At 52.8% G+C, this 27,329-nt stretch overlaps 3 protein-coding genes across 5 annotated transcripts in view; 2 read left to right on the top strand and 1 right to left on the bottom strand.

The window, feature by feature from the left end:
* Nucleotides 1-4,327: 4,327 nt before the first annotated feature.
* On the top strand, nucleotides 4,328-12,414 carry PHF13 (PHD finger protein 13). The gene is made up of 4 exons (XM_072975488.1): nucleotides 4,328-4,926; nucleotides 7,267-7,368; nucleotides 8,677-9,211; nucleotides 9,765-12,414. Exons 1-4 carry the CDS (start codon nucleotides 4,888-4,890, stop codon nucleotides 9,989-9,991), a joined length of 903 nt encoding a protein of 300 aa, XP_072831589.1. The 5' UTR covers nucleotides 4,328-4,887; the 3' UTR covers nucleotides 9,992-12,414.
* Nucleotides 12,415-13,270: 856 nt separating this feature from the next.
* Nucleotides 13,271-19,792, top strand: THAP3 (THAP domain containing 3). 2 transcript variants are annotated; one of them, XM_072975486.1, is made up of 5 exons: nucleotides 13,271-13,421; nucleotides 15,959-16,151; nucleotides 18,268-18,330; nucleotides 18,707-18,811; nucleotides 19,091-19,792. In XM_072975486.1, the coding sequence occupies exons 1-5, from the start codon at nucleotides 13,348-13,350 to the stop codon at nucleotides 19,433-19,435; spliced, it is 780 nt and encodes a 259-aa protein (XP_072831587.1). In that variant the 5' UTR covers nucleotides 13,271-13,347; the 3' UTR covers nucleotides 19,436-19,792. The 2 variants fall into 2 exon arrangements, with proteins under 2 accessions (XP_072831587.1, XP_072831588.1); XM_072975487.1 differs by lacking the exon at nucleotides 18,707-18,811.
* A 346-nt stretch (nucleotides 19,793-20,138) lies between these two features.
* Nucleotides 20,139-27,329, bottom strand: part of DNAJC11 (DnaJ heat shock protein family (Hsp40) member C11) — a 63,722-nt gene continuing 56,531 nt past the window's right edge. For both annotated transcript variants that reach the window (XM_031683638.2, XM_072975485.1), the window contains 6 exons: nucleotides 24,739-24,894; nucleotides 23,527-23,596; nucleotides 22,991-23,048; nucleotides 22,766-22,908; nucleotides 21,989-22,118; nucleotides 20,139-21,574 (listed from right to left, as the gene is read on the bottom strand). In XM_031683638.2, the coding sequence (XP_031539498.2) occupies nucleotides 21,549-21,574; nucleotides 21,989-22,118; nucleotides 22,766-22,908; nucleotides 22,991-23,048; nucleotides 23,527-23,596; nucleotides 24,739-24,894 (583 nt within the window). In that variant the 3' untranslated portion in view covers nucleotides 20,139-21,548. The remainder of the gene's footprint in view (nucleotides 21,575-21,988; nucleotides 22,119-22,765; nucleotides 22,909-22,990; nucleotides 23,049-23,526; nucleotides 23,597-24,738; nucleotides 24,895-27,329) is intronic.

The raw sequence follows: 27,329 nt of genomic DNA, 5'->3' as shown, positions 1-27,329 counted from the left end.
GAAATCAGTAATGTTTCTACAGAGAAGAACCGAGTCCAGTTTTGTGTACTCCTAACAACAGGGGTTTATTTAACTCATGTTTCAGCTTTACTATGAAGAATGATGATGTGGATGTTTATTGAAATGGAAAGATGTTCATGCTATAATGGCAAGCAAAAAAAATCTGATTACCCATAGTATGACCCAATTTGTTAAGTGCGTTCATATGCCTACCCCAAAATTGTGAGGGGAATATTTTCTCTAGGTAGTTCATCTGTTTTGGTTTTGCTTGTCAACATTTTCTTTCTGTCTTTCTTAAATATACATAACCTGTGTATTAAAGAAATATTACAAGTTCAAAATAAAATTAAAGATTCAGTTCTTGAGAAAAAAACAGTATATTACCTAAGACCTAACAGGCGCACATTTGAAGCTGCATAGATATCTAAGTCAATAAAGGAACGTGGTCAGAAAGGAAAAGAACAGATTTAGACTTACCAGCTGTGCTTGGAATTTTGAATAACCTGCTAACCTAAGCGTGCTATTTAGTTCCTTTTTTTTGCTCATTAATCTCATGAGTTCAAAATGGGAATGTGAAAAATTCATTCACTGCATTACAACAATGTGATGGATACAGTCAGCGAACTGTATTAAAATTAGGGGATTTAAACTTCTTAAATATCGTCCAACACCCTGGTATGGTGGAGGCAGCACTGTTTGGTGAGGAAGGTGTTAACTCTAGCTAAGAAGCAAGTGTGCAGGGAAAATGTATTTAAAGATTAAACTTCAATAAGCAAGTTTATACTGTATAGCACAGGGAAATATATTCAACATCTTGTAGTACCTCATGGTGAAGAAGCATATGAAAACAAATATACGTAAATTCATGTATGACTGAAAAATTGTGCTGTACACCAGAAATTGACACATTGTAAACTGACTATAACTCAATGAAAAAAAAAAGATTAAACTTCAGCCATGAAGTGTACCCCTTCTAAAATCATGAAAATGGTCTTTGTCTAAGTAACTTTATGGTAATGTGATTTAACGTGATTTGACAAATAATGGTACTATTCCATTAAAAAAAATGAAAACTCCTTAATTTTGTTATTTGAATTTGCATTTCAGGTGGACAGGACCAGAGGTGACTGAGATAATTTTAAAAGCTGCTTTTACCTTTATTTTTTCTTTTCTTTGAGAACATATAGGGACACATAGCATAGCATTTATAGGGTCAAAAAAAGATTACACCTTTTTTCCTATTACACGTTCTGATTTTCTCTAATTCTGGGCCACCTGAGGTGTGGTTTGTAATGCACTCACTGCACATATACTTTTTCCTTTAAGGGCTGTTCCAGTAGTCTCTGTTTATGAAGTGCATTATTATATGTACATGACACACTGCAAGTAAAAACAAATAGTTTGGCACATAGTGCTAGCTATTAACCTTTATAATTTCCCTGTGAAAACCATTACACAAGAGATTCATTTGATTCTTTTATGCATAGGTAATTTTCCTCACTATTTGAAAAGGTGACAATACATAGTTTGTAAATCATTTATTAATGATTTAAAATTTTCACACATATATTCATACAGTAGGCAAAATAAAACGCTGAAAACAGTAACAAGGGCCCTGTCCCCCTAAAAGGTGAAAACAATACAGTTTTGAGGAATTTTCACTTATTTTCCTCTCTTGCAAACGGAAGTAAGAAACGCAGAAAACTGAGGGTAGGAAAAATCTATATAAGGATTTCTAAGAATATCTTATTAAGCTGAACAAAAAGCTGAAATGCCAAAAAATAATTCCAGGAAAAATAAACATTTGGTTATGTTCATACCCACACTCAAGTGCAGAGCTGAAATGGGAGGCAGAAGGCTTTCCTGAATTTTCCCCAAGTGAATGGAGTGTAGCTAGTGAGATTTCGGAAGGTGAAGCTGTTTGGTAACCAAATTAAAATAACTACATTCTCAAGTTACTTACTGAGAAACCATGGTATTCTTAGTATGTTAAAACTTGTCACAACCTGTGCTAATGTTGGCTTTTTTCTTCCTCTTTCCTGAGTAACTATAATCATCTGAGACTTAGCATTCACCAGCAGATTTTTTTTTTTTTTAAAGGAGAAAACAAGGACTCTCCAAGGATCTGGCTACTGTGGCTAATGCTCTTGCATTAATCATGGAATTCTAGATTTGCCCCCAGAGCCTAGGAGTATAGTACAGTATACGTAGAAATAAACTGGATATATTGGAGAAACCTAAGCCTGTCACACAGAAAACTAGCTTTTATTATTCTCACAGCTACATATTATGCTACTGAATTTGGATCACTTATTGGTGTTATACTCCTTTTTGAGTCCTGGGAAGGGATGGTAGATATTAACATCTAAACCTCCTCCAAAGGGCTAACTTTCTAAGGGAAATCAAAGGAAGGAGAGACAACGGTCTTTCTCCATGAAGTTTTCTATTTCACTGGAGAGGCAGGCAGGGAGATGAGCTCAGTACACCAGGTAGTACTGATCACCTCTGTGTGCTAAGAACTACTGTTTACTAAGAATTTATTCGAGAAATAATATTGGATACCTATTCTGAGTGAGAGTTATCACTGTCACATGACACAATCCAAGACTGCGATTTTTTCTTTAGTGTGACTCAGTAGTCCAATATAGGTTCCCGAATTCTAGGCTGGTTTGTCATCAAGACCATTATTATTATGAACAAGTTCTTTACTTCAGTTTCTTAATTGGGGGATATTTACTGTTTATTATGTGAAAAATTATACTATAGGTAATAATGATCAGTTAAAAAAATTTCCCTCTTTTGTCATTTGGACTTACTCTTTTTTTGGCATTTACACTTTTAAACTACCAGTAGGATAATATTCTTCTTGGCCCTTTCATATTTAGGCAAAAGAAGTTGCTCCCGGTGAATCTGACCCTGGGCAACACTGGCTAACCTCAGGACACTGGCTCTGGCCATAGTGATCAGATAACATTTCCAAATCTGGCTAAATCATCTGAAAGTGACAACTCTGAGAAGTTGTTAATGGTGTTTCCACAGGCTAATGCAATGTCTGTTTTTATTTTACTAGCTTTGGAAAGCACCGCAATTTGTTATCCCCTCTGGGGAGCCCTCCAATCTTCGAAGACCTTTCTGAAATAGTATTTTAAAAAGTAACAACAATAATAAGAGTAAACTACTATTTATTGAGGTACTCTAAATATTTTATAGCTAATGTAACTGAGGTTCAGAAAAGTATTTCTAAGATAAACTCAGTCTTTTAACCACTAAATGTTCCCAGAAGAGTTATCTTAACCACCCAAATAGCAATAGTCAACCAATGGAGTATTCACTCTCTCAGAATTAATCTCATCTTTTAGGGGCTCTTTCAGTCTTCGTCTGACTTGGTATGATGAGTCGGTTTTCTGATTTGAGTTTAAAATTTTATGTTACTCCTCTTGAACAAATCTCTATCTTCAAAGCTATCAAATAGGTTATTGAATCATTTGCGTTTTGTGTAGATTTTTTTCTTTCAAATGGCTATTAAAAATATTGAAGTACATCAGTCTTCATGGTAATTTTATCAGGGCAGTTAATTTTCAACTAAGTCTTCAAAGTCAATCAACCTTCAACATTCAAAGTTGTAAAATACTCCGCGGTCCAGCGTTTAAACGCTGCCAGTTCTTAATCCTCAATTAAGTATCAGTAAACAGTAAATGTCAATACCAAATATCTCTGTCACGTTTTCGCCTCACCCCACGGTTCTAATCCTGTGAAGAATATATTCAGGAAAGAATTCAATGTAAAGTTGAGAAAACAGGGGTGGTCCCAAGGTTAAGCGAAGAGGGGAAAAAAAGCGAATTTAAAGAAAACATCTTCTAAAACAGTGGTAACACTGATCTAGGTTTTTTAAAATTGCGGTAACTCGACACCCCAAAGTGTTTCCAACCAGAGAGCCTCGGGCAGTCCTACCCCGGCTCGGCCTCGGTCCCGCCGTCCCGAGCCCCGGGGCAAGGAGCCGGCTAGTAGACGCACAGCTGCGAAAACTCGAGGCGCGGGAGTGGAGCCGGGGGTCGGCCGCGAAGTCAGCACCCACCTCCCCGCCCGGGCCGCGGGGACCCCAGGCCCACAAAGAGGCACAGACCCCACGTCCCAAAGGAGAAAGAGGGGGTGCCAGCCGCCACCGCCCATCTAGACCAAGGCTGTCAGCCCCGCCCCCACCCGCTGGGGCGACCCCTGACCCTCCCCGCCCCCGCGGAGACCGAGGCGCTGCCGCTCGCGCCGCCCCTCCCCCATGGCCGAGCCAGCGCGAGCCCCCGCACCTCCCCCGCTCCGGCGGCCTCAGGTCCGGGAGCCACCGCCTCCGTAGACCGGGCAGCTGTTGCGGAGCTCTGTGGGAGTTGGAGTCCTTGAGGCAGCCTTTGTGCGCCTCAGCTGCCAAGCTGGGGACTACGACTCCCACAATACACTGCGCCAGCCCCAGTGCCAAGCCCCCTCGCCGTCCGCTTCCCGTCGCCCCCAGACTACAATTCCCGACAGCCCTTGCGGCTCTCCCGCCCTCCCTCCGGAGACACGAGCCGAACTGGGCGTCAGGTCGGGGAGCCGGTCGGGTTCCCGCTCGCTGCCGCCGCCGCCGCCGCCCCCCACAGCGACTCTCCCGCCTGCCCAGTCGCGCTGGTCGCGGGAGCTGCATCGACAACTCTGCTCGGTTGTGGAGCCGCCAGCCCGAGAGCACAGTGCCCGGGACGCGACACGCCGAGCCCCCCATCATCTCCAGCTGGGGCGACCCCTCCCGGGTCCGCCCTCGCCCTCCGCGGCCGCCGGAGCCCCAAGCCTTGAGCGGCTCCGCGGCCCCGCGCCCGCATCCCGGCCCCTGCACTCCCGTGGCCGCCGCCCCCAACCCTGAACATGGACTCCGACTCCTGCGCCGCCGCTTTCCACCCGGAGGTGAGTGAGAGCTGCGCCGCGATAGCCCCCAGGCCCCCCCCCAACCCCGATCCTACGCTCCTGAAGCCGGACCCTCGCTGATCGAGCGCCGCCCTCCCCTCCCCCAGTTTTCCCTCGTCGCCCACCTAGCGTCCAGCCCCGCCCCCCGCTCGGGCCCGCGCCCGGTCTTCCCCGCCCGCTCTCCGCGGTGTCCCTTCCGCGGGCGTCCGTGTCCTCCCGGCGCCCCTTCCCCCGGTCCGCCGCGCCCACCCCTCCCCGGCCTCGCGTAGCCCCGGGATCTGTGTGCGTCCCCGGCCCCTCCCCGCAGGCCTGGCTTACCCCTTCCCCGCCCCCGGGGACTCGGTCCGAGCTGCCGCCGCCCCGCGCTCCCGCTTCTCGGAGGGATCCCCCTCCCCCTCCCGGAGGGGTTTGCGGTCTCCCTCGAACCTGGACTCCGCTCCGCGCGCCCCCGTCTTCCCTAATCCCCCGGGCCCGGTGGCCCGCGCCCCGCCCCCTGACTCCCGCTCGGCCCTTGCCCCCTCCGGCTCGGGGGAGGGGGGATTGTTCTTCGGGGTCCCCACCCCTGCGGGGGCCCGAGCCATGCTCCCACCCCCAGCGCGCTCGTCTCCCACTCCGGGCCCCCGCCCCCGGGTTCTGCTCGCCCCGCCCCGCTCCCCCTCCTTCCGGGGATCGGCCCTCGGTTCTCCCGGCCGGCGCCCCCAGCGCGGTCCCCTCCCCCTCCCTCTCCCGAGAACGGCGGAGTCCGGGGTGCGGGTCCGGCCTCAGGCGGGTGGGGGAGGGGAGGCGGCGCCGGGCTCGCTCGCCCGCCCCGCTGCCGCCTCGGGGCTCACGGGGCCTGCCAGACCCGGACCCCGAATCCTGGCCGGCTACCCGCGCCCCCTCCCCCGCGGGATGGGCCCCGCACCTTCCGGGGCCGAGTGCCTGCGGGGGGCGGCTTCCGCGGGAGGGAGGGGAGGGGGCCGCACCGCCATCTGCTTTTCCTAAAGGCGGCGGGGCCGGGGCGGAGGGCGCGGTGGGGGCGGCGCGGGTCTCCCGCCCCGGGCCCGAGGGCGCCGCCGCCTTCTACTCTGTCTTGGGTCCCGGCTGCCGACCCACTTCTACACGTCCCCGCCGAAATAAAAGTTCTCCCCAAGAGTTTGAGGGCCGCGGCCCTCCCACCCGGCCGGAGGGAGGGCGGTCAGTTCTTCCCGGGGGTGGGGGCAGGGTCTCCCCGGCGGCCGAAGCGCTGGGGCCCGCGCGAAGTCCGGCGCTCTGCTCCCCGCAGCGCCCCTCGGTCCTGGCGGCCGATGGGTGGGGAGGGAGAGGAGGTGGTTTGCTAGCACCGAGTGGAGAGAATAAAAAAAAAGTGGAGCCCTCGAAGCCGACTGCGGGCCGCGCTGTTTTCTAGGCGCTCTGCTGGGGAGGGGCTGGGGCGGGGCGGGCCCAGGAGCCCACTTCCCCCATTTCCTCCCCAACTTTCACCCTAGCGGGGAGTGGGCCCCTAGGCTCTGGAAATGCTAGCTGAGCTTCTGAGGATGGGGTTGGGGGTGGGTGATAAGATGCTTAAAGAGAACCCTAGTAAATACGCTAGACTGTAAGCCGAAGTGAAGCACAGTTGTTTTGCTTAGTAACAAATAAGAGCTTTTTTCTCCAAGCTGCTCTCTTAGGAGAAAATCCGTTCTTGTCGAGGGCGTTTCTTGATTGAATGGGGATGGAACACACAGGCCGGAGCTTCTGGCATCTTCAGAGTGCAAATGAGATTAGCAGGGTTGTTTCTGGGGTTTATTTGGGTGCCTGGGCCCCGGATGGTCAGCACTGGAAGGGTCAGCAGAAATTGTCTCCTCTGGAGGAGGGGTCCTCACGCAGCCGGGGCTGGGGAGGGGTCACTTGAGACTGAGCTCCAGGATCCCAGGCCTGAGCTCTGAAGGTTAAGAACTAATTGGTTTTTGAAGTCATTTAAACGACTTTAGTTACAGCTGTAGCAGCAGTTTATTTTCAAAATAGAAAATTTGTGGCAAAAAAGTAGTTACTAGGCCTCTTGATAGGTCTGTAGAAACTCACAGATAGGGTCAGAAAATGTCATGTGAGTGCTGAGAAAGACTTTCGTGCAAGCTTTTATCTCGAACCAGTTTCCCAGTATTCTTGGCATAACGTGGTAATACTCCCTCTTTCAGCCTTCTTGAACACAGTGTTATTTCTTGACCCGAACTTACCTTATCTTGTTTCTGGAGTGTTTGTGGATCTAAGGGTATGTCTTTGAGGGGCTGACAGTAACAGCTGCAGCTTGCTTGGTTTTGTTTCTGGGATTCCAGCTGTAAGTGTCTACTTTCAAACGTGCTCCATTTTCCCGCCTGTTAACAGGAGTATTCCCCCAGTTACAAGAGGCGCAGGACCGTGGAGGATTTCAACAAATTCTGCACCTTTGTCTTGGCCTATGCAGGCTACATCCCTTATCCGAAAGAGGTAATTTTCAGCATTTTTGAACCTTGCTGGCTGCAAAACCAGAGTTTTTGACAAGGCGGTGGGTCTGGAAGGGGTTACCTGGGAGGACTTAAGCCAATATTGAGGCAGAAATCTTTCTTACAAACTTGCAGCATGGGAAGTGGTTCCTAAAACTGACAGAAAATACAGACTTGTTTAGAAAATTATTTGATAAACTTTCAAAGTTTGTTTGCAAATAATGTATTTGATATCTGCTTGCTCTTTATGGCCACTACTTACTGAGTGCTTACTGTGGCCAGGCACTGTTTTTGCTGTTGAAGTGATATGAGATAGGAGCTGTTATTTATCGCCATTTTAAAGATGAGGACTGTGGGGGAATGGAGCGAGAACTCCTTACTCTGGGTCATAGGCTAATTGGTGGTGGAACCTGGTGTTCAGCCAGATCAGATGGTCAGGCCCAGTCCACCCTGCCCTGACTTGTGAGCAACCTCCTGGTTGCTGCACATGCCACATTACAGAATCTTCAGGGACTCATGGCCAAAATCCCATGTAAATTAAGGGATTTTTCTCCTTTGCTGAGAAATGGGCAGAGCTGTGGACCAGCGCTGCCGTGGTGCTCAGACATGACGGGGGGCTCATTCCTATTGTGCAGTGCTTAAAAGAAAGGAATCCAGTAGTTCTCAGAGGCCAAATCCTAGCATTGGCTTGCTTACTGTTTCCACGGCCAGCTAGGTGGATAATGCTTGCTTGGTGCCATGCAAAATGTTGCCACTATTGGCAAATAAAATGCTTGAATGATCCGAAGGAACCATAGAGCTCAGCTCATTGCTTTTGGGCAGTAATTACTTACTTTGATTTTGCAATATTTTGGGATATCTCCAGGTTTTATAGTGTCAGAGAATTCTCACAATTAATTTAAATTCACTTAATTAAAAAAATACATCCTTTGGGAGAACAGCAGTGGGGAGATTGTACAGTCAGGAAAGATGAAAAGTTTGAGGGTCTTCAGTACTCCCCTCACAGGCATGTACTGAGTAGCAAGTAAGTTCCTGGCTTGGGCAGGGGCTGAGGGTTCAGCAAGGGGTGGAGGTTCCCCCTGGTGAGTTCACGTGCTATCTGGAAGGTCACACTAAAGTATTAATAACTCCCTTCCTAGGGAATAATGCTGGTGAGAACTGGGAAGCTCGGGGTTGTGTGCCTCCGACATCTGCAGGTCTGACCTGACCTGGCTGGGCAGCCCCGGGGGAGGCTCTGCTCAGGGCCCACTCTTGGAGCTGGGGGGCTGGTTGAAATAATCAGAACCTGCCACCTTTGTGTCTGTTCTTTCAGGAACTCCCTTTGAGGAGCAGCCCCAGCCCCGCCAACAGCACTGCTGGTACCATTGACAGTGATGGCTGGGATGCTGGTTTCACTGACATCTCATCCGCAGTGCCCTTGCCTGTCTCTGACCGCTGCTTTGGCCACCTGCAGCCCACCCTCCTGCAGCGAGCCAAGCCCAGCAACTTCCTGCTGGATAGAAAGAAGACTGACAAGCTGAAGAAGAAGAAGAAGAGGAAGCGGAGGGACAGTGACGTGCCCGGGAAGGAGGGCTACATGGGGGGCCTGCTGCAGCTGGAAGCCACCGACCCATATGGGGAGACCCCCACGAGCCCTGCCCTGCAGGATATCCCCCAGGCCCCTGGCGACCCCTGCTCGGGCTGGGACTCCGACACTCCTTCCAGTGGATCTTGTGCCACGGTGTCACCCGATCAGGTCAAAGAAATAAAAACTGAAGGCAAACGGACTATCGTCCGGCAGGGCAAGCAGGTGGTGTTCCGGGACGAGGACAGCACCGGCAACGACGAGGACATAATGGTGGACTCAGGTGAGAGCGCCTGGAGGACGGCTCGCCGTTGGCTGGTGCTCACAGCGGCCCCTTCCTCACGGTGTGACTGTGGAGCGGGCCCACCACCTCCAGGGAGAAAGGTGCAAGAGGGTGGATACGGAGACGTTTAGGAAGGGGCAGTCACAGCTCAAAACAGCTGCGGCTCCAAAAACAGACCTCAAAATGTAAAAATGACATTGCCCACATGGAAGCACCTCATGGATGATTCCTGCTACCACACATTCCAGTGTCCTTTGTGTGGTGCGCTTGCTGCATTTTCAGAGAGGGAAGTGTCAGCCTTAAGTGAAACTTGAAATTGGTTTCATTTGTTGAGGTTCGGGTTTCACCACAACTCAGCTGCTCTGTCCCATTGGAGAGTGGCTTTCCTGAAGGGGGGGGGGTCCCAATGAAGGGTCCTGATGGGAGACGGGTCCCAGTGGAGGACAGGTCCTGATGAGAAGGGGGTTCCTGATGGAGTGGTCCTTATGGAGGAGAGGCCCTGATGGAGAGACATGGTGAGAAGTTTCCCCCTTACGTGTTTCTCTTCTTTCAGACGACGACTCCTGGGACCTCGTCACCTGCTTCTGCATGAAGCCGTTTGCCGGCCGCCCCATGATAGAGTGTAATGAGTGCCATACTTGGATTCACCTGTCCTGTGCAAAAATCCGGAAGTCTAACGTTCCGGAAGTGTTTGTCTGCCAAAAGTGCCGGGACTCCAAGTTTGACATCCGCCGTTCCAACCGGTCCCGAATGGGCTCCCGGAAGCTGTTTCTGGACTGACTGCTGGAGAGTGAGGAGACTGTGGGTGAGGAACCGGAAGGGACACTGGGCCTCTTGGCCCCTCTCTTAGTTGAGCACAGAACTCTCAGCTCTGGTGCGGGCAGACCCCTGCCACACAGGTGCCTAAGTGAAAGGACAGGCTGTCCAAGGTATAAACTGTACATAGCCAGTGACTGAATAAAATCCTCGTTGGCCAAAGCTGCTGCTGGAGCTGTGTTCTCTGCAGTGGAGGTGGACTACACACCCGAGTGCAGTGGGTTTGGTCCAGCTGAAGGTGAGGGTACGTGGTAGTTGTGAATTCTTGCTCTCATTGTTAACAAACGCCCGCCGATCGGAACAAGTGCTAGCTGTTGTTCCTGCTTCCGCTGTGTTGGGGAGAGATGTTCTGCTTCCCCGGCCTGTTTATGAACAGCCATACGTGTAAGCTTCTTCTCGTGTGTGTCAGTCTTTTACCATAAGTGTCTGTACAGCAGCCATCAAAACTGCCCCTACCTTAGTGGTCCGCCCTCTCCCCGGCCTGGGGGGCTGCCGGCTGGAGTCCTGTGGTCTCACTCTGAGAGGAGTCCTGGGGTGGTGGGCTAGCTAGTGACCCCCCATGTTTCCTTCTGTTCATTAAAAGGGACAGTATGCGGCCACTTCTCTGTGGCAAGGGGGTCAGATTGGGGGAACAAAGTGGCCCGTGTTCATAACTCAGTTTCCTGTTTTGCACGATGTAAAAAAACCTGTCTTTTTGCACGAAATAGCCAAAAGTATTGGCAGACTTCTGCCTGGGTCCCCTTTCTCTCCATTTGGCTTCTGAGGGCCAGGGAGTGCCCGGCAAGCTGTTTCTAAGCGAGGGGGCACTTGGATTCTCTCCTTGTCTCTTCGCCTCACTTCATTCTGGTAGCAGCGTTAAAGGTTAGGCAATCGCTGGGGAACAGTGTTCCTCTACAGAGCGGGGTAAGGGAAAATTGGGGGGAAGGCCTCTCCCATGGGTTCTTAGTGTGCCCCTCATACAGGCTGGCCTACTGGTTCCATGGGGCAAGGTTAGGACTTTTGAAGCCTTTTTTTTTTTGGTTTGAATTGGTGAGTGAGTGACGTGGTAACATTGGCCTCCAGGAATTGAACTGTGCAGAGTTCCTTAGACCTTAACTAGGACCCTGGACTGGGCAGACCCCTGTGCAAGCCACCTCTGGGGAAACCAGGGAGTGTGAAGCCCACGCGGGCCTCTGCTCTGGGGCAGCATAGCCCGGGACACTGGTGGTTCTGGGGCTGGAGGAGAGGGTGGGCTTCAGCTTTCTCCGAAATTGACATTGCTCTTTAGCAGTTCAAATACTTGTTCTCAAAAATGTTTTTTTTTTGTAAATCGATGAGTGTGTTTTCATAAACATTGTTTCTTATAAAGCATGAGAAGGGAAGGATGCCCAAGTTAGTCGTGTTTACATGAAGATGGCCCCCCAGTCTCCCTGCTGGGGGCTCTCCTGTGGTGCCCTCGTGCAGGGCTACGAGGCGGGCTTGGTCCACAGTTTCTCACTGAAGCACCGTGGCGGGTTGGACTGTACTTGACTAATCAGAGCCTGTATTTTGTCCTGGTGTCTTTCATGCTTGACCAGCCAACTGCCTTTTTGTTTTGTTTTTAATTCTGTTGCTTATATTAACACAAAAATAGAGAGAAATAGTTTCTGAAACCCATTTTATTGTGAAGATCCCCAAGGGAGAAGTTCTGCTGTAGAGAAAAATAGTAAGAAGCTGGCTTGAAACAACCTTCTCCCCAGACAACTGTCTGGCTCTCACTAGGGCAAACGTCCAGGAAAAGTTGGAGAGGAATTTGCCAAAGATCTGCCCCATGACATTGCCTGTCCAGTGTCTTTACCACCAGAGTAGCCAAAGTTTCAAAATGTTTCTCTCTTTAAACAAAAAAAAGAAATTCACAAAGTTTTAGAAGTGCATTTAAGAATAGGTGTGATTTTAGAGTGGAACTGCCTGCCAACACTGGCAATTGCCCTGTTGCTCTTAGAAGGTTCAGTGCCTGGTGGAAGTTCCCGGTGGTGGTTCAGTTCCGTCTCTGGAAGGCATTTGATACTCATCTCGATTTCTGTTTCCTTCATTTCCTTTCTGTTTTTTTTTTTTTTAACAGATTTATCCCTGTGGGTGGTGTCTAAGAAGTCAAGACACCTTGGTTTTTGTGTTAGATTGAGCTGGGCAGCTGCAATCAGCTTGATGCAAATTAGGCATGGCCCGTCTAGGGGGTCCTGGTTGTTGGCTAATGATGTACGGGGAGGGAAAGGTGTTACCCCCAAAGTAGGCCCCTCCCATTGGCTTTGGCCAGGCCAGACAATTAACATCGTTTACATGGTTCTGTGTAATTGTAAAGTTTATGTGTATAAAGCGAAGCTGTTTCTGTGAAACTGTATATTTTGTAAATAAATATATTGCTACTTTGAGGTTCATGTCTAGCTTTAGGTGTTTGTATTAGGTGTTTGTTGAAGGTCCATTGTGTTTTTCTCCCTACGTCACCACCCCCAAGCCATGATTACATGAAGACTTGGGAAGTTAAAGCATCTGAGTTTGGTTTAGCAGGATGAAAAGTGCTCACCGTCCTTACTACACTTTTACAGTAAATTCTCCAGAAACAAACCACAGTATGAATAGACATGAATAGCTTTCACAATTTCTTCATCAAACTGTGCATTACCTTAAACCCCAGTGAGTGGTTAACCAGCATTGTAAAAGCTGCAACCTCCTCTCATGTTCTGCAGGTGGGACTGGAGTTACCCCCTAGGGTGTTCATTCTGCTCCTTTACACGTGGGGGTCCCCAGAGGCTGAGCCTGTTCGTCCATTAGCTGTGTCTGCCTAACTAATCTGGGACCAGCAGTGGTCAACTAGTACCTCCTGTGTGATGTTTGAGCAGCCAAAGTATGAATCAACACCTTAAAATCTTGAAAATACTAGCCTAAGTGGGCGTTGAGCCTCTGGTTTCCAGTTTTCAAGGCTGTGGGTGGGTGGGTGAATTTTGGAGGCTCCAAAGCAAGGAGGTGAGGGCGACGGGCTTCAGCGAATTGGGTTGGAACTTGGACCAGCCAGCCCAGTTGTAGGTGTCGGCCCGAGTTGGGCCCAGGAGCAATCTACCAGCCGCCTTGCAGGCCCCGTCCCGCCCCGCCCCGCCCCGCCCGACCCGCAGGCCCCTCCTCTCTTACTGGCCCAGCCCTGTTCGAGGCCCTGCCGCTCCCGGCAGGCCCCGCCCCAGCCACTCGCCCCGCCTCCACTGACCAGCTCCGCCCCATCCTCTGACCCCGCCCCTCCCGGTGTCCCCGCGGAGCTCGCAGGCCCCGCCGCTGCCATCTTTGTTAGGGGCAGCCGGGCCTGGCGTCTGGAGATGCCGAAGTCGTGCGCGGCCCGGCAGTGCTGCAACCGCTACAGCAATCGTAGGAAGCAGCTCACCTTCCACCGGTGAGGGTCGGGGGCGCCAGGGGACTCGGGGGCCCGATTCGTCTGGGCCGGTCGGCCGCGGCCCCCGCCGGAGCCCCAGACCTGGAGCGTCGGGTGGGGACGCCAGGGCCGCTGCCCGGCCGCCGGGGAGGCCCGAGGGCGTGCGGCCGAGCCCTTCGCGGAGGGGCGGCGGCTCGGAGACCCGGGCCAGGAAGCCTGACACCGCCATGGCCGGCTGGGCGCGCGAGGAGACAGTCGCAGAGGCTGAGTAACCTGCCCACAGGCGCACAGCCTCCTGCCGGTCCGGGGAGCCGCGTGCGGGGAAGGCCGTGGAGGGCCTGGGGCGCGCTCAGCTCCGGGCTCAGGCCGCCCCCCGCTAGCGCCCTTGCAGTATTTAGGTGTGCGTTTCCCCCGCGGCCCGGGGACTTTAACTCGTTCCCAGCCGCAGCCCGGAATGTCGTAGGTGTTCAGTATTTGCTGCAGGAATGAGCCAGGGCGACGTCTCTCAGGTTTGCGGTGCGTCGGGCGCTCTGCTTATCTCTCCTGGCCTCATGTCAGAAAGAAAGGGTGGGATGGAGGTACGGGAACGTTCCAGCGGGTGGGGGCTGGCGGGGCCTGGACGCGCGGACTTTGCGGGACGATGGTGGAGCCTTTGGAGTCTGTCCCTCCGCGCCCCGAGTTCCGGGCCTGGCCGAGTAAATGGGTCCCTGCCCGGGAGATCTCGCGCTCCGGTGCCGATCGATCGAGTGTTGCATGCTTTCAAGGTACCAGCAGCGGCCTCTTCCTGGGTCCCGTTCAGAGCGGGACTCCCTAGGGCTGCTGCTCTCCTGTCTCCACTTCCTCTCCTACTAGCATTTTCTTTTTCAAAGTGAACGTGCCTATTGTATATTGCATATAGACACCTACAGAAAAGTGCACAAATCACAAGTACACAGCCCAACCAGTTTAACAAAGTGATCACCCCGTGTGACTGTGATGAACTGAACAACACAGCCCTCAGGAGACCCCCCAACCGCGCCCCCTTCCAGCCCCTCATCCGCCCAGGTCCCCAAGGGGAAGGCATTCCTGCTTTCTGTCAGAGCGGATTGCTTGGCCTTTTTGGAACCTCACAGGGATGGAATCACAGCACTGTGTTTTTTCCTGTCCTTTGCTCACGACTGTGTCTGAGAGTCCCCCGTGTGGCCTCAGCAGCAGCTCATCCTTTGCAGAGCTGCTTAGTGTTCCATGAATGTATTTACCAGAATTGACTTGTTCTACAATTGAAGGGCATCTGGGTGCCTCTGTGTTTTGGCCCATTATGAGCACATGGCTCTGGGCGTTTTTCCGGGACTTGTCTTCCAGCACCTGTATCTGTAGGTGTCAGTTGGGTGTGTACCTCGGGGCAGTGTTGCCACCAGTTCTCTCTCGTCCATCCAGTCAGTCTCTTGCCCCCAACACTCTCACAGAAGAGCTCTGTCAAGTCCCCAGTGGCCCTTATGATGCCAAATGCCGTGGTCCATCCTCCTCTGAATTGATCTCTCTGCAGCATTTGTCACAACCGACAGCTGACCCCTTGAGGCCCTTTCCCACTTGGCTTGTAGGACACCTCTCAGCCTCTACCTTTGTCACAGTGTCCCTTCTCAGTCTCCTTGGTTGGAGATGTTGGAGCACTTTGGGGCAAGAGCCATGCCCCTGTCTCGTCCATGTCCACACTCAATCCCCAGGGCACCTATCTCACCCAGGCTTATGGCCCTGCCACCCTTTATGTGGGGACGGCCCCACCGTGACATCTCCAGACACACATGTCCAGCTGCTGCTCAACTCCAGCACTTGGAGGTCTAAAAGACACCTCAGATTCTACGTCTGACATGTAAAACCAAACTTCCAACCCTCCAAAGCTGCCCCTCACACTCCCCCGTAGTCTTAGTATGTGAAACTCCCTCCTTTCTCTGCTTCACAGCCCATTTTCAGAATGCGTCCCAGATCTGCCTGCTCATTATCCCCTCCTGCTGGTGCCCTGATCCCAGCCCCCAGGTGCCCTCCTATGGTAGCCAGGGTGGACTCCACTTGTCACCCTCTGCCCGAGCCTCCAGGAATTCCCCTCCTGCCCTGCCCGAGGCCTGCGTCCTTCTCTTGCTGTCTCAGCCAACCCTGCCTCTGACCGCTCAGTTGTCCCCCCTCAGGTGGTCTTCCTGACCATTTCCTTCTCTGCATTCCTACACAGCCCATGGCTGTGTGGTGTCCCATCTGTCTCCCCATTCTAGAATGTAGGCTCCACGAGGGCAGGCTGTCTGATTCACTCCCACTCCCCCAGCCCCAGGAGCAGGCTCAGCACAGAGCAGGCCCTGGAGGGACGGACTAGAAACAGCTCTCCTGGGCTCTTTGGCCACATTCTTGTCCCAAGTTTCCTACTGAGGGTGCCGTAAACAGCCAAGACAGAGGCTTCCCGAAGCACATGTGGTTTAACAGGATGAGGCCTCTGACTTTTCCAGGCTGTTCAGTAAAACACGGTGTGGGGAACCCTGCCGGGCCCCAGCCGGCTTTGCCAGCCCCTCACCCCTCCATGCTTTGCCGCTCAGGTTCCCGTTCAGCCGGCCCGAGCTGCTGAAGGAATGGGTGCTGAACATCGGCCGGGGCAACTTCGAGCCCAAGCAGCACACAGTCATCTGCTCCGAGCACTTCCGACCCGAGTGCTTCAGCGCCTTTGGGAACCGCAAGAACCTGAAGCACAACGCGGTGCCCACGGTGTTCGCCTTCCAGGGCCCCCCGCAGGTGCGCTCAGCTGCGGGGCCCCAGGCTGGGTGCGGGTGTGGGTGTCATGTGTGGGGACAGCAAAGGCCGAGAACTACCAACCTGTGGCACTGTCGGGCCTCTGGCTTCAGAGCCCAGCCGGCCTAGCTGGCCATGACCTTCACTTAGGGAACTTGCAGTTTAAAGCTGCTTTAAAAATAAATCACATTGCACAATGATGCTATAGAAGCAGCCTCCTGGTGAGCATGCCAGGAGCTTGGTCCTCTCTGCATCTCACTTTTGGGGCCACTCGAGGGCAAAGCACCTTCTCCGCGGTGTTGCATTCAGACCTTGTCCTCCTCTTGCTTGTAGTAGCCGGCGCTGGGGAGCACATGGCCAGGAAGCCAGAGGCTGTGCCACTGCCACCCGGCAGGTCTCCATTAAGTCCCGCCAAGTGCTATACTGCCCGGGGCACAGAAGGACCGTGTGCAGGTGGAGCCCTGGAGGGAGACCAGGGACAGTGTGGCAGAGGCTCGGAGGTGGAGAGGATTTGGGCGACTCAGGAGCAGCCTCAGTTCAGGCTGGTGGGAGGGCGCAGGGCCCAGATGGTGACAGGCTCGGACAGGTAGTGGGTTTTGGGGTGAGGCCACTGGGGAGGGACTTGGCTTTGGAAGACTCCCGTGGGCTGGAAGCTGGTTTGGACGCCTGTGTTGTGTTGTTGCAGGTGAGGGCAGTCATGGTGGCCTGAGCGGAAGTAGGGCATGGTGATGAGAGGGGGACGGAGCCGATGGACTTTGCAGACCCTGAGTTACAGGGTGTGGGGAAGGACAGGTGGCTGTTTGTGAGCAAACACGCTCAGAGCATCCTGGGTCGGGGGCCGGCCCTTGACCTTCCCTTTGCTTGACCTCTCGGCCTCACCCTCCCAGGCTCCCTGTGCCTGTACGAGGCCCCTACTCTGCCCTTCTCTGTCCTGCTCCTCTGTCTTCCTGGCACCAGCGAGCATCTTCTGTCCCCATGGAGCCTCTACGAGGGCCTTGCTTGGCTCCCCTGCTTTATTCCCAACACCCGGAATGGTGCACAGAGTAGCTGCGTGATGCAAGAGTTTTTTTTTTTTTTCATTTAAACATGGAAGTCCTTTTATTATACACACACACACACACACGTGTGTGTGTGTGTGTGTGTGTATAATATGTGTATATAAATATACATATAGCTTTTAAAAAAACTGAAGTATAGTTGACTTAGTGTTTCAGGTGTACAGCAAAGTGATTCAGATTATTTTCCATTATAGGTTATAAGATATTGAATATAGTTCCCTGTGCTATACAGTAGATTCTTCATCTGTTTTATATATCTGTATCATGTATATAACATGTACCTGTTAATCCTAAATTCCCAATTATCCCTCCCCCGCTATTTTATATATATGTATATATGTATTTTTTAAATTTTATTTTATTGTGGTAAGAACACTTACAACACGAGATGTACCCTTTAAACAAACTCTTAAGTGCACAACACAGGACTGTTGACTGGAGGCACCATGTTGTGGGGCAGGGCTCTAGAACTTACTCACTTTGCTTACCTGAAACTTTATGCCTGCTGATCAGCACCGCCCCACACCCAATTCAATGCACACTTGTTAATAGAGTGCAGTACTTTTACGCATTTGAGGTAAAGTGTTTGCCCCGAAGTGAGAGATTACAGGTTAACAACTGGGGGACCCTTTGTGATTCTGCTCCTTAATGCTTCCAGTGCTTGGAGCCGTGGAGAAACTGGTTCTGGCCCCAGCTCAGCTCTGTGGATGCCTAGGGACTGCAGGCTCTGAGTGGGCTGTCTTCCACCAGAAGGCCACCACTGAGTCACCCACTATGTGCCATAAAGAATGCCAGGCCCTGGGGCATCATGTGCACATTAGGTCCCTGGCTTCACTGGGGCTTCTGACCCAAGATTTGGGAAGATCTTTGAAGAAGGAAGGGCGTCAGTGACGGTGGGAGTAGAGCTGGGCTGGGTTTCAGGGCTGTTTAATTGAAGTCATCTGGCTGAGTGTGGAGACAAAGAAGTGTGAGGCCTGGGGCCCTCGCGGGTGCAGATCGGCTCAGACCCAGAGGGAGCTGAACCTTGGGGCCCGTCTGCAGCTGCTCCCTGTCTCTTGTAGCTGGTGAGGGAGAACACGGACCCTGCCTGTGGGAGTGCAGATGCCACCTCTGAGAAGGGACAGGTGAGTCTGCCCCAGCTGTCACCGAGCGTTGGGACTTGAACTGAGGCACCTTCCTGCCGGGCTGGTCTGCTGGGGTTTGTTGTGCTTTCTCCAAGTTGGGGTTTTGGATTCTCTCTTTTCCTAGAAAAGGGAAAGCTGAGGCCTCTCATGCCTTCTTCCAGTTCATTGTCAGGCAGTGCAGTTGGTCACAAGTCTGGCCCCTGCTCCAGTTCTGGGGGTCCAGGCCCAGACCTGTGGAGGAGGCTGGCTGTCCTGTGGGTTCCCTGGCTGAGCCGCTCCCAGATGGGGGGAGGGGATTCCTGGAGGAGCAGACAAATGACAGCTGAGGGAGGATCCAGTGTCTGCACTGCTCAGCCGCCTGTCCTGTCGTCCCCAGGCCCTCCCCGAGCCAGGGGCCAGGGAGTGTGGCCTGGGGAGAAAGACGGACACTGCGCTGGAAGGACTGCGGCCGCCCGTGAACGCTGGAGGCCTGGGAGAACAGGTGAGGCGCCGGCTGCGAAGGCAGCGTGTGGCTGGTCTCAGCATGAGGGCGTCTGTGTCAGACAAAATGAAGAGAACTGGTGCCCAAACCGCCAGCACCACAGCAGCCGGGTTTCAGGCCTTACCAGTGGAATTACCAGCTGCGATCCGGCACATGTGGGCTCCGGGAGAGCTGGGGAAGTGAATGCTGCTGCAGGCCTTCCGGGGCCCTCCCCCTGCCCCTTCCCACGGGCCACGGGCCTCTGGGCGCCGCTCACCAGTCCCTCCCCTCCGTCCTCAGGTCCCGCCGCCCAGGCCGGGAGCTGCCCAAGCGCCAGGTCAGCAGGCGGGTCCCGCGGTGGGCAGGCCCCGACCCGTGCAGCCTTCCGACCACAGCTATGCCCTTTTGGACTTGGATGCCCTGAAAAAAAAACTCTTCCTGACACTGAAGGAGAATGAGAAGCTGCGCAGGCGCTTGAAGGCCCAGAGGCTGGTGATACGGCGGATGTCCAGTCGCCTCCTCCGCGCCCGCAGCGTGGGGCCGCCAGGACTGCAGGCACCGCCCGGGCCAGGGCCGCAAAACGGAGTCTCCGGGCCGGGACCTTTCAGCCCTGCCAGCCCTGCCAGCCCAACCGCTGACACTTGAGGAGCCCAGCGCCTCCTGGGAGGGGCCAGGCCTTGAGCCGACACTCCGCTTCTCCCGGAGGCGACAGCAGGCCCTTTGGCACCAGCTGGGCTGCGTCCCTGGGACCACCGCCTGGGAAGCCATCCTGAGCCGCGCTGTGGCAGATGCTGCCCCAGCCCGGAGGAAGGGTTTCCTTGAGGGGCAGCAGGGCCAGGGAAGGATGCCGGCGGAGAGTGGCGAGCTGGCTCTAAGGTGGTGGGAGGGTCCCCTCCTTCGCTGGACAGCTGGCGCTCCCTGTGGTGGTGACCAGCTTCTGTTCTAAGGAGCCCCGCCTGGCCCAGCCAGGTTTGGGCAACGTAATAAAGTGTCTCCCTGTGCCGCCCGCTCCCTCCTTCACTGAAAACGAGTGGCTCTCGTCTGAGCTGCTCCCCTCTCTCCTGCCAGAGTGATGGCCTGGTCCCTGCTGAAGGGCCAGCAGGGCACGACCACCTTGACGACCCAAAAAGGTGGCTTTAGTTTAAAAAAAAAAAAAAAAAAAAGGCCAGCTGAGACTCCTGGCCTCTGTATCCTAAGGCTGGCCTCTCTTTCTCAGGCAAATGTCTGACTCAGAAAACTGAAGCCTGGCTTCAAGTTGAACCTCATGGTTTAAAATGTAGTTGGAACAATGAGAATAAGGGCCAGAGCAAGGCCTGTGAGGTGGGGCGTGAACAGACGTGCACACGGCCCCGCTTTCAGGAAAGGTTTATTGGGGCGGAGGGTCTTCCGTACAGTCCATTTCAGATAGAAGGCAGGGCAGCGGCGCCCGAGCTGCGCGCCGCGGAGGGAGCACGGCTGCGGCCGCTCAGGTAACGGCGCTTATTGCACGATTTACATTCAGAGCGGCAGCTCGGAGGGAAACTTCACTGGAGGTAAATGTTACAGAGTTGGACAACCTGAACTCTTTAAAGATTGGAGGAAGGGGTTATCAGTGATTTCTCTGGTACCAATGTCAAGAGTGAAACCTGATTTTTACCACCACCTGGGGTGGGGGGGGCGCTGTCACAACCACCACCGGCTGGGGCCTCTGCTCATCAGGTAACTTTTGAGCGCAGTGAACAGACCAGGCTGTTCAGGCGTATCCTGGCTCCTGAAATGTCCTGCATCCACAGAAGAGGCAAGCGAAGGAAGTCTTGCGAACACTCAAAGTGGGGAGGAGCTGGATCCACCAGGTGCGGGAGCAGCGGCGCCACCTGCTGGCCGCGAGCGAGGGCGGCGCAGGCGGGTCTGGAGCTCTCCCAGCAACTCTGACTGACCCCATCTTCCCTTCTGAACCTGCTCCCGTTCCGCACTCCAATGTGCAGCCAATGTGCAGTGCGGCAGCAGCTCGGGCACTGAGCTGCGGGGGGCAGGTCGACAGGCATCTGCCTTTTCCACGAGGACACGGGTGGCTCCTGGGGGGAGAGTGACCCATGACAGGGTAGACCCTGGGACCAGGAGTTACACCTTCCGTCCCAAGCCAGGTGCCAGTGGAATGACTCGAGAAGTTCTGGGAGGGGAAAATAGAGACTAATTTCCAAAACCATTTGTTCTCAGATAAAAAGCAGATTTATACACCCACACAATCCTCTCCAGATTCTCAGTAATATTTCAGCAGGGAAAGGTGGTTTTCAGGAAGCTGACTGGATAGATGCTCACTCGATCTGGAGACTCTGCTCAGGGGAACTCCTTCCTTCCTTCCATTTCATTTCCCATGTTCAGTGTGGATTTCAGGAAAAGTAGTTCACAGTCCTATGCATGAGGGCAAGATGTTCATAAATACCTCACGACAGACCGAGAGCTACTGGGTGGCTGCAGCCAGCACATGTGCTGAGGAACCTGGGGAGGGCCCTTTCCTCGAGGGACATGATCCTTGGGAAAGCAGACACGGGCCAAGGTGTGGTTCTGGTCCAGGTTGGGCTGCCCCAGTCCTACCTACAGCACCCGTGAAAGCAGAGTGCCTGTGTACACGCCCCTTCACATAATTGATACGGTACCACCTTCTATAGAAAATACAAAATAAACACATCTGATGTCTGGATTTCTTCCCTGCTTCCAAATTTGTAGACTCCCAGGAAGATTTTTTGCAGCCTCTTTTTAATCTGGTTTCTCAAGCGGTTTATCCATCAGTATCAATCCTGTGAGCTATAAAAGAAAAGACCAACTCAGTACATTGAAAGGCAACTGTTTCTACACTCTCTTTCCACTTAGGGGGTTTGGCCAACAACAGACCAGAGACTGCCTGGCCTGCAGCTGAGCAGAGTACAAGCTGCAGAGAATCACCTGTTCTGGAACACAAAAGAGCAGCTGGGTTTGCTTCATACCAGCCACCCATGCTGCAGTTTCCAAGCAAAGAGCTCACGCTAAGTCCACCTGGGAGAGGGCTGAACCCCCCACCCCCGGCATTGCTTTATGGCTCTAAGCAAGCTGTGATGCCCAAGCCCGCTGCTCCTGGAAGAGGAGAGAGGTAAGGTGGTTGTCACCCCCACACTCCCTGGTCCCTGTCAGTGGCTGAGAGCCTCCCCTGGATCCAGCACAGGGTGGGTGGCAGCTACTCACACTGCTTTGGTATCCTGAGCGCCTCGCTGTCGAGCGCCATCACCTGGTGCAGGACACCCCGGAACTGGTAGAGCACCTTCAGGTTCTTCTCTTCACCCACACATGGGTCGTAGAACCCAGGCAGCCCCGCCTGCAATCAAGAGTCTCATTCGAGGGTGCTGTTAAAAACCCAGCACCACCACTTTCTGGCTGCCACCTGGAGGAGCAGCATGGAAGTGCCTCGACTTTCCCTTGGGAGCTGCCCACAAAAGATGCTAGCTTGGAAGCCTGAGGAAAAGAAATGAGAATTGCAAAAAGTTGCCTATTTGGTCCCATACTTCCCTCGCAAAACAGGCTCCTTCTGCCACACTAAATGCACCTCTGTCTTCACAGAAGCCCCACTCAGGTGGCGCTCCTAGGAGACCTGCTCAGGGAACCAGGAGTTCTTTGGCCCGAGCTCACCTGCACTTTAATTCACCTTTCTCACCCTTGCCCTGGACTCCAGTGAGCCTCAAAGTGCTACGGGGGCCTCACTCTTTCTGGAACAAGACAAGGAGTAAGCGGAATGTGAATTTTTTACAAAGGCAGGAAGTGTGTTTTGTTTGCTGCTGGACGCGGCACTCAGTAGGTGCTCAATAAATACTCAGCAATGAATGGATGAATGAACAAAGACAACAACCCCAGTGAGGGGAGAACCTGGGCGCCGGCAGCAGCCCGCACTTGAAGGCCGGCAGCAGGGAGGGTTTCGCTGCGGTAAAACGGCTGCTTGAGGGCCGCCCCCGCCGCCAGACGCCGCACCTTGGAGGCCTCGGTGAGGATGAGCTTGGAGTCCTTCACCAGGCACTGCAGGGGCACCGTCACGTCGATCACCTTCACCTTCTCGCTCTTCCTGCTCTTGTCGTTGACGAACTTCCCGTACCAGGCGTTGACGATGATGAGCCCTGAGGATGCGTGAGGTCAGGCCAGGCGCATCCAGGGCCCTCCCTCGCCCCTCCCCGCCCCATGGAGGCCGTGCCTTCTCACCCATTCTGGACTCTTCCGCCTCGATTATTCTTCGGACAGATTCCTGCATCAACCGAACCTGCAAAGAACCAGGATGGCACTTCCTATCAGGGCCTCCCTGGGTTCTGCTTCTTTGTTCAGAGCCCTTGTGCCCAGGGACTGTGTGCTGGGGGGTACGTCAGCCCTGCCTCATCCCCTGCCGTATTCACTTTAAAGAGGAGAGGACAACACCCACCACTTTTAAAAAACCCTTGTTATGCCCTTAGAGGGTGCCAGCATCTACTCTTTGGGACAGGGACTGAGTTCCCAGTGTCGCATCCCACAGGCAACATGAAGACTAAAATGACCAACCAAGTGGTTGGGGCAGAAGAGCCTGGGACCAGGCCCCTGAGACCAACGTGCAGAGGGTGAAGTACTCCCCCACTGGCCCGGTGCAGCTGCGAAGCCCAGGAGAAACATGGGAGCCCGCGCTGCAGCCGTGTCCGCAGACAGCGCGGGAACGTCCGCAGTCACGCAGAGCGGAAGGACCCCCAGGGTGGCGCTCACGCAGCCCTTACAGCAGCTTCTGCCTCTTGCTTCTTCTGCAGAATGTCGGTGGCCGTGCTTTCCCTTTGCTTCTCCAGTTCCCTGAAGTGAGAACAGCACTGGTGTCACCGGCAGGGAGGCTGCAGAGCCCCGGCTGGCCCTGCGCCCGGCTCACACTGTGATCTTTCGGCATGCCTGGTTCTAGAACTTTAAACAGTATTTCCAAGACCGCTTCCAGCAACTCTGTTCTTCACTGGCCTGGGCAACTTTCCTGCTGTCCCTGGACGGCTGTCCCCACCTCCTCAGCAGGGCGCACAGGAGACCCACCCCAGGAGATGCCCCCAAACTCTGGGCTTATCACAGGACACCTCTGGTAGGGACATGCACTCCACCTCACGCGCACAGGTGCACTTCCCTCGCAGCAAACATGGGGACTCTGGGCGGCGCACCCCACCCATCAGAAGACCTGACGCTGCACTTGGTTCCAAGCCTTGAGCCTCCTGGGTAATCAGAACCCTGACCTCTAATGAATCAAAGCCTAGAGGGGCCCCAAGAGGAGATTCACTCCTTTTCCCCAGATTCTGTAAGCTCAATGATTTATTAAATTAGAACATTATAAAGTAATGAATCTAAACCACCTCGGCCGCTCTCCCTTCTGAGACGCCAGCACTCTTGTCCATGGAGTGGGTAACTCTTTTTACTTTAAACTTAGCACCCAACCCCACACCTTGTGGCCTTTCTCTTGCCTTCTGAGACCGCCTGCACTCTGTCTATGGAGTGTGCATCTCTCTGAATAAATCTTTTACTCAAACACAAACAAATAAACAAAAACAACAAAAAACCAAGTCTCAGACTTAACATTATGCTAATGGATTATCTATAAGAAAGGGCAAAATAAATCATCTCTGTGACTTGTAAGACCATGGTTAATGCATGCCTTAACGTACGGAAGAACTCAGACCTGGTCCTCTTGAATTCAGTGCCAGGAAAAGAAATGGTTAGAATGAGAAAAAGGAAAACGTTCTATTTCTGTGGCCATGGTTTATAGTCCCAACAGTTCTGAAAACTGATTCTGTTTCTGGAAATGGGAATGACAGATGAGGGGTAATAGGGCACCAGACACCATGCTGAGCACCATTAATTTTTCTAGTAACCCTATGGGGTACATTCTATCATGTCCATTTTAAAGATGGGGACATTGAGACAGTCGTTTACTGATGTCCCTGGACGTGTTTTAAACTCACTTCTCCTTCTGAGCCCTGAGATACGGTTTGATGATGAGACGGTGCATGGCGAAGTAGGCCACGAGTGGCCCCACGGTGGCGTAGAACACAGCGCTGGGGAGCAGCTGGTCCGTCAGGTGAATGGGGAAGAAGTAAGTCTGACTGGCCCTGTTTAACCTGAAAACAAAGCAAAGCGAGACACCCAAATGAGTCAGGGCTCCAGGTAGGGAATGGGGTCTCAGCCACAGGGAGAGACCCCCTCGATACAGAGGACACCAGCTACAAGGAACCAGAAATCTGCTTGTTTCACAAGCCACTCCCCTTAGCGGGTCCCTATCCCAAAGTTTAGCCACCGGATCTGATGTATGTGACAGAAGGCAGGCCCCACTCCCTGTTGACCTCAAGGGCCAAGCAACAGACTGCTGCCTGACCAGCGTAAACGTGGCCTGAAGGCGAACCCTCCTGCAGGCAGAGTTACATCCCAGTCTTCAATGTATCTGTTCAAACGAGGTGTGTGAAGATTTCCAAAGTTAGCAAATTAAGGAGGTCCTGCTCTTGGTAATGGGTGAGTAGTTCCCATTGGACCAATCACCCCACAGACATCAACTGTGGACTTTGGCTCACACACAACAAACACTTTCAGGGACCAGATAGCAACTAAGGATAGCAACCTTTAGCTTGAGGGTAATTCTGTCTGTACCATATGGATGATTAAAACTGGAAAGAAATCTGCAGCCCTATTGAAGAACCAGAGCTCAGAGTCTGGGGTAACCACTACAGCTGGGAAAAGGGGGTCCCCCAAAAGGAAAGTTACAAGTGAGGACTCCCAGGTTCTATGCATAAACACGGCACGCATCTCCAGCCGACCCCCGGTCTATCAGTGGCCTGGCTAAGGGTGAATTAATGTGTTGTGCTTTGGTTGCTGCCACACAGGTGAGTCTGAGTTTGCAGTGTGACTTCAGCCAAGTTAATGACCTTCCAAAGGGAAAAGTCAAGACTTCTTTGAAAAACATAACAGAATACAGAATCTCTGCAATATGTTGTTCGCAACACCTAGAATACACTACAAACGACTCTACATTCCCAGACACAAGAGAAAAAGGTAACAGAGACCAACCCCGGTGACCCAGATGCTGGAAGCAGCAGGTAAGGATTTGAAAGCAACTATGTTAACTCTGCTCAAAGACATAAAATAGTCTTCACTGAGAAGAATCAGTGAGTTTACAGATTAATAGAAATTATCCAATACGAAGAACAAAGAGAAAAAAGACTGAAGACAGAGGGGCAGAACCTCAGAACCCTGTGGGACAACATCAGGAGGGTTAGCATGTGAGTAACTTGGGCCCCAGAGAGGAGAAAACAGCGCAGGAGTAAATATACGAAGAATTAATGGCCTAAAAGTTGCAAATTTGATGTAGGATATACATTTACAGATATAAGAAATTTAGCAAACCCCAAGCAGCATAAATACAAAACAACCACATGTAGGCACACCACAGTCAAAGTGCTGAAAAATAAGAGTGAGAAAGTTGAGTTGCTAGAAACACACACATTACATGCAAGGTATAATGATTCAAATGACCAGTGACTTGTCAGAAACAAAGGAAACCGGAAGACAGCAGAACGTCTTCAGACCTCTGAGAGGAGACCTGGTAACTCTGAATTCTATGCTCAGTGACGAGACCCTTCGACAATGAGAGCAGCTCCAAAACTGACGAAGAACACTCCAAGCTAAAATGAGAAACTAAACAACCCAGCAATGACACAGGCAAAGATCTGAGTAGAGAAGTCACTAAAAAAAACATATTATGTCAAATAAGCACATGAAAAGGTGCTCAGTATCTCAGACACGAGGGAAATGCAGAGCAAGGCCATGACGGGACGCGCCCGTGCACCTGCTGAAACAGGGCGGGGAGGACGCGGGACAGCGGCGTCCCCACTGGCTGCTGGCGGGAGGTGCAAACACCACTTTGGAAAGCAGGGCGGCGCCTTCTTACACAGCTAAGCGCACCCCTGCCACCTGACTCAGCAGGCCTGCACCTGGGCGCTCGCTCACGAGAGACGAAAGCTTACGTTCACACAAAGCCTGTGTGGGAATGCCCGTCTCGGCTTTACCTGGAACTGCCCAAACTGGCAACAACGGAAACCTCTTTAACCTGGTAACGGTAAGCTGTGGCACATCTGCACAGCTCGGAACAGACAGCAACAGAGAGGACCACACTCCTGACACATGCGACAGCACAGACTGTCTCAGAGGCACGATGCTCGTGAAAGCGGCACAGAAGGCCTCACACCGGATGATTCCACTTCCGTGACACCTGGAAAACGCAAGCCTACAGGGAGAGAAAGCGGACCGGCGGCTGCCGGGGCCGAGGAGACCACACAAGGGGCGTGAGGGCATTCTGGGGGACGACGGAAGTGTGTTCTACACCTTAACTGTGATGGTGGTTACATGACTTATGTGATTGTCAAACTCTCAGAACTGTACCATAAAGGGATGAATTTTAATTTGTGTAAATTTTACATCAACAAACCTGACTTTAAAAACTGTAGCCATAATAAAGCCTAGTTCTGGGACAGGGATGCTCACAACTGAATTCCAGGTTGATGTA

Source organism: Vicugna pacos, chromosome 13, assembly GCF_048564905.1.
Source record: "Vicugna pacos chromosome 13, VicPac4, whole genome shotgun sequence".
In the NCBI taxonomy this organism is placed as follows: domain Eukaryota; kingdom Metazoa; phylum Chordata; class Mammalia; order Artiodactyla; family Camelidae; genus Vicugna; species Vicugna pacos.
This window is presented reverse-complemented; position numbering and strand designations above follow the sequence as displayed.

Excerpts from the sequence above, each read along its gene's own strand:
- PHF13 (XM_072975488.1), top strand. The coding sequence starts at position 4,888 with ATGGACTCCGACTCCTGCGCCGCCGCTTTCCACCCGGAG. Across the intron at positions 4,927-7,266 it reads CCGCCGCTTTCCACCCGGAG|GAGTATTCCCCCAGTTACAA; the intron begins GTGAGTGAGAGC and ends GCCTGTTAACAG. Across the intron at positions 7,369-8,676 it reads ACATCCCTTATCCGAAAGAG|GAACTCCCTTTGAGGAGCAG; the intron begins GTAATTTTCAGC and ends CTGTTCTTTCAG.
- THAP3 (XM_072975486.1), top strand. The coding sequence starts at position 13,348 with ATGCCGAAGTCGTGCGCGGCCCGGCAGTGCTGCAACCGCTACAGCAAT. Across the intron at positions 13,422-15,958 it reads AAGCAGCTCACCTTCCACCG|GTTCCCGTTCAGCCGGCCCG; the intron begins GTGAGGGTCGGG and ends TTTGCCGCTCAG. Across the intron at positions 18,812-19,090 it reads CTGGAGGCCTGGGAGAACAG|GTCCCGCCGCCCAGGCCGGG; the intron begins GTGAGGCGCCGG and ends CTCCGTCCTCAG.